Raw genomic sequence first — 5,344 nt, 5'->3', positions numbered from 1 at the left:
AGGGTCATGAGTGAGAAGCTAAGATTCTAATCCCAGCCATGGAATATTGAGAAAACATCATTCTAACCATTCTTCAGTTTGTTCTCCTTTAAGGCGGGAGCCTGGCGTGCTGCGATTCATGGGGTCGCAAAGAGTCGGACACGACTGAGCGACTGATCTAAACTGAACCTTCGCATGATCTGGTGGCAATAAAAAATTAAAGTGGTTCATGCAAAGCTTAATTGTTTGCTAAAAGGATTCCTGGAAGACCTAGACGGTTCAGTTTAGTATTAGCACAGTCAGATTTAAATATCCCTCCCTTTGACTTTCAAAACAGAAAAAGAAGCAGGAAGTTGTGTTCCCACAAAAGCTATTGCAAAGCAGTTTCCCATTCCCAGAACCTGTAGGGAGAGAAGCAGCTCTGCAAGGTGAAGACGTGAGTTTGTACGATTTTCCAACGTCGGCTCTACAGTTTCTCTTGATTTGATAAGGGATCAAACAGAGGGGTGTGTCCCCTCCAAGAGCTACCCTTCTTGACAAATTGGTCTCTGACAATACCTTCCAGAAACTTAGAAAACTTCCAGAATGAAAAGAGCACAAGGTGGGTCGCATTCAACTTAAATGCTTTTATTGACAATGTCTTTGAACAATAAGCAAACAATGCTTAAATTTTTCATTCAAGTTCACTTTCCACATGTCAAAAGACCTCAAGGTAGAAAAAAATAAAATAAAAATATAAATATCTGAGAATCCATCTTAATAAATAAATTAAAAACACAATAAAACGTTTTCATGGAAAACTGTTAATGTCAGAACATTCAGACCACCTCAACAATGCATGATCAGTAACGTTACAATGAACATCGATGTTGAAGAAAAAACTACAGTACATGGATATAGCTATTTATTTCTATCTACTAGAAAATAAAGTCATATTTTTTCTTAATTTAATATTGGTCATTGCTAATCAGAACACACTATTGCCAGGAACACAGTAGTTATTGTTAAAATCAGCTGCACTAGATACAATTTGAAAATATCCAGCACCAGGTTAATTCCAATAACGAACCCAATAGATTAGTTAATGCTATGAGAAGACTAAAGAGAAAGAGAAAAGAGACGCAGACCCAGGCCTGGCTCCACATGCTACTAACTACCAGCTCTCAGATGTGTCACTGGGAACAATACACACTCCATGCGTTTTGCTACATCTCCAGAAGAGGTAAGGACTTGAGTCCACACGGGGATGCTCGCTTGCAAGTCCTTGAGGCCCACAGCCTGGTGTGTTTCACGCACAGATAAGGTCCTCCCTAGGTCTATGGGAACCCTCGAGGGAAGACGTGTTTCTCCTCTCTGTAATGCGCCAACTCAGGCAGTGGCCACGTGCACGCCCACTGCCTCCCCTCTCTGCCCGCTCACAGGGCCAGCAGCGTGGGTGAGCTGAGCGAGTCAGAGGAAGGCTCGTTGCTGCTGCTGCCCTTGCGGTGGGCAGCCGCACAGCTGGGGAAGGAGTCAGCCTCAGGGTAGGTGAAGACGAAGGAAGACGTGTAAGTAGTGCAGCTGGGAGTACAGGTGACCACCGGGGTGCACAGGGGCTCCAGCTCCGTGGCCATAGGCCCCATCCCCAGGGAGCCACCATGCAGGGGCTCCCAGTCTGCTGCATAGAAGGAACCAGACAGGTCCATGTCTGGCACAGAGCGGGCGGTCTCCGAGCCGCTGGGCCTGGATGATGCTGGGAACATGTAGTCATCAAAGGGCTCAGCCTTCAGCTCCATGCTGCCGACGCTCTTGACGGGCTCCACTGAGGGCTTGGGCTCAGGGTCATTGAGGAGTGGCAGGGTGAAGGCCTCCTCAGATTCAGGGGTGGCAGCCTCAGGCAGGCCCCCACTCAGATCAAGAGAAGCCACAGACATCTCTTCTGGGAAGCCCAGGTCATCGGGGATCTTGCAGGCAGGTCGGTGAGCCGCTAGGATGAACTCGAGTTTTTCCTTCTCCTTCAGCAGATTGGCAATCTCTGTCTGCAAAGCCGACTTCTCATCTTCTAGTTGGTCTGTCTCCTGGAAGGAGAGAGCAAAGGAAAGCATAAGAGACGGTCTGACTCAAGAACACAGATCTCTTACTTCTGGTCTCCAAGTTTCCCCTTAAGTTTTAAAAAGAAGTGACCCATGGGTTCTACCTACCGCTTGGAGGGTGTCAGTCAGCTCCCTCCTCCGGTTCCGGCATTTGGCTGCAGCCATCTTATTCCTTTCCCTTCGGATTCGCCTTTTCTCTTCTTCTTCTGGGGACAACTGGGGAGGGAAAAAAAGAGCAGCATTCAGTAACAGTGTCTGCCATCAGCTTCATTCACCCACCCCTGGGAAACCAGCTCCTGCAGCTTCCTAGTTCCTGGCATCTCTTCTGTGAAGCCATTTCTAACCTGCAGTTGCAAGCTGGGTGTGACTTGCATTTAAAATAAGAATCTCAGCAAGAGCCAAAGAAGAGCCCAGACTCAAAGCACAAGATGGAAACCTATTAGGGAAGAAACTATACATCAGGGCATTTCTTAGGGTGAGACTATCAGAGCCTGACTAGGATGGAAAGGGCTTGGAGCCAGGGTTTCCCATTTGGGGTGTCCAGTCAATGCATCACTGGCTTCACTCTGACCCCTATGTTGCCCATCTCCACAATGTCGATCCCTGCCTCCCCCTCAGAAGGTGCCAAGAACTCTCACCTGTTCTACCTTGCCCCTCCGGCCAATGCTCTGAGCTCTGCCTCCTGTCATGGTTTTCATGACTCCAGCCCTGGAGTAAGCCCCAGCTGAGGGAGTAGGGACTCCATAGGGGTGGGGGGCTCTGGTCTGGGACGGGGCCACGGAGGAGACTAGGGTGGGCTGTACTAGCCATTGTAGGTCCGGGCTGGTCGAGATGGCAGTCACTGTTGGGATGAAGTTGGCACTGGAGACGGCCAGATCGGTGCAGTAGTCCTAGAATGAAAGAGGAGGAAACTGACGTGAGCGAGCAGGTGGGGATGAGCAGAGTTCCCAGTGCCGCATGCAGCAGGGAAAGAGGCAGGAGAAGCCCTCCGGCAATGGACAGCTTGCGTCTTTATACACGCCCGCCATCGGAAATGAAAGGTCTCCCCCCTTTATTCCCAAGAATTCCGCAGCGCAGTGCCTTTCTCCTCCATCCTGCTGCTGCGTTCCCGTTATCCCTTCAGCATCACTCTCTTGAAAGGGGGTTTGTTATAAATATCTCTGACGTCTGCGCTGACGCAGGCGCCGCTCCGGAGTCTCCTGAATGAACTCGCTTTTTATCAATGAAACTGCCTTACACACCCGCCTGCTTCACCCTCCTCCCCTACCCCTCCTTTCCTGCTCCAGGCTGCTAGGGGAGGGGTGGCGGGGGCGCGGAATGGCCGCTTTTGGCCGCCTCCCCCCGGAGGCGCCAGGCTCTACTTCGCTAGTCTTTTGCTTTGGGACACTTTGGCCCCAGCTAATGTCAGAGATCAGTCAGCGAGCGCGCGCCGGGGGGCACAGCTCAGAAAGAGCCTGCCGCGGGAAATAAAAAGCAATTCTGATGACAAGCTCGCGGGCCGCTCCGAACAAAGTTCGGAAAAGCTCCCGAGTGAGGGCCGCTCCGGGCCGGGGCAAGGCTCCCTCCCTGCCCCCAGCGAAAGGAGTCCCGGACTCGTCTTCCCGAGCATCTCTCCCCGGTGATTCCTCTCCGGTGACCCCTCCACCCCGGGGCCCCGCAGCGGCGCGGAGCCAGCCTCACCTGCGCATTGACGGGAGAACCCATGCTGGAGAAGGAGTCGGCCGGTGAGTGGTAGTAGGAGAGACTGTCCCCGGCCGGGGAGGCGCTGCTGCAGCGGGAGGAGGATGCCTCGTAGTCGGCGTTGAAGCCAGAGAACATCATGATCGCGAGCAGTCAAAGCCGGGCGAGGGGCGCAGGGGCGGAGGCAGGTGCGAGCTGCCGGGCAGAGCTGGGTAGGTGTGCGCGGTCGCTCGCTCGCTCGCTCGCTGCGCCGCCGGCTCTGTGTCAGCTCCTTAAGCTTGCTCGCTGCAGATGCGGTTGGAGTACTAGGCGCCGCAGCCACCGCTTTTATAACAGCATTTTATGAATGAGCCCAACACGTCACTGGGCGCAACCATTGCGGCTCCCGAGGGGTGGCGCACGGGCCCGGCTACTTCTAGGGTCCCCATTTGCCGCCTCCGCCGCCCTCGCAGCGCCCCCAGTTCCCCGCGCTGTCAAGTTTCTTGATCTTGTCGGCCTGTCTCCCCCTGGTTCCTGGGGTCGCGTGGAGCCGCAGGGGTGAAGGGCCGCGGGGATGGATCCCCCCACGACTGCAGCGGACAGCCGTGGAAACCTGCTGACGCAGATGTCCTAATATGGACATCCTGTGTAAAGAGGAGGGAGGGATTGACGGGAACTGCTCCCGGGCTGCAGCCAACACCGAGGGTGCAGCGCCGGGGGGGAGGCGGGGGCCGCGGCCGGGGGGAGGGGTGGCGGAGAAGGCGAGCGAACATTCGCACCTGGTTCAATGCGGACCCTTGTTTCGGGGCTGGGGGAGATGGGGTTGGCGGGGAGGTGGGGCGCCCTTTTACTTCTTTACGGAAACCTGGGAAAGAGTTCTAAGGCTCAGGTTATAGGCGACACAGGTACACACAGCCAAGCAGGTTAAGCTTCGGCCCCCGAAGGAATGCGCCTCTACCCTCACTCCCCATTCTAGCCCTAATTCAGTGCAAGCTCTGGAAACGGACCCTCACCCCCTCACTTCAAGCTCCCCGGACTCCAGCATTATTAGGATTGTTCCTGCGGTTTGGAAGGATCCAAAATAAGACAATACGATAACCTACTTTATCTACGATGCTGGGTACTTTTTATTCTATATGTTTTGTTTGTTTGTTTTGCTTTTAAGGGGATAGGCGCTTTGTTTTTGCTGTGTGTGTGTGTGTGTGTGTGTTTCTTGGCAGTATATGAGATGTTACTGTTGCTGTCAAACCCCTGAGAAACTAGCCAATAAACAGCGTGCAGAATCTCTCAACAAGGATGTCTGAAGGATTCGTTTGCCTGGTTCTGAGCTCGGGCCCCGGGGCGTGGGGTAGGGGGGTGGTGTTCTGTGGACAAGGTCGTCAGTTCGGAGCACCGGATGGAGCGAGCACTTGGGGCAGCACAAGTCCCTGCTGGGGAGGTGGGGGTGGTTCGGCGCCCCAGGAAGCTGGTTATTGGGAGCCCGAAGCCGGTGATTTTCCAGCGCGGACTTGGAAGGAGGGAGGGGGGTTGGACCGGGGGCGCCTGGAAGGACCGTGCCCAGCAGCGCCCAGGCCGGAATCTTCGGCAGCTGGGACCTCAGGCACCGCTCGGTGGCCTGGAAAACAGGCCTTCGG

General features: G+C 54.2%; 1 protein-coding gene across 1 annotated transcript; it reads right to left on the bottom strand.

Annotated features, from left to right (window-relative positions):
• Positions 1-585: 585 nt before the first annotated feature.
• On the bottom strand, positions 586-4,048 carry FOS (Fos proto-oncogene, AP-1 transcription factor subunit). The gene is made up of 4 exons (XM_019969263.2): positions 3,732-4,048; positions 2,690-2,941; positions 2,160-2,267; positions 586-2,036 (listed from the first exon to the last, which is right to left on the bottom strand). The coding sequence occupies exons 1-4, from the start codon at positions 3,870-3,872 to the stop codon at positions 1,395-1,397; spliced, it is 1,143 nt and encodes a 380-aa protein (XP_019824822.1). The 5' UTR covers positions 3,873-4,048; the 3' UTR covers positions 586-1,394.
• Between the last annotated feature and the right edge of the window lie 1,296 nt (positions 4,049-5,344).

The sequence above is a fragment of the Bos indicus genome, chromosome 10 (genome assembly GCF_029378745.1).
Source record: "Bos indicus isolate NIAB-ARS_2022 breed Sahiwal x Tharparkar chromosome 10, NIAB-ARS_B.indTharparkar_mat_pri_1.0, whole genome shotgun sequence".
NCBI classification, from domain to species: Eukaryota; Metazoa; Chordata; class Mammalia; order Artiodactyla; family Bovidae; genus Bos; species Bos indicus.
Note: the sequence above shows the minus strand (reverse complement) of the source record. Positions and strands in the feature narration are given on the sequence as shown.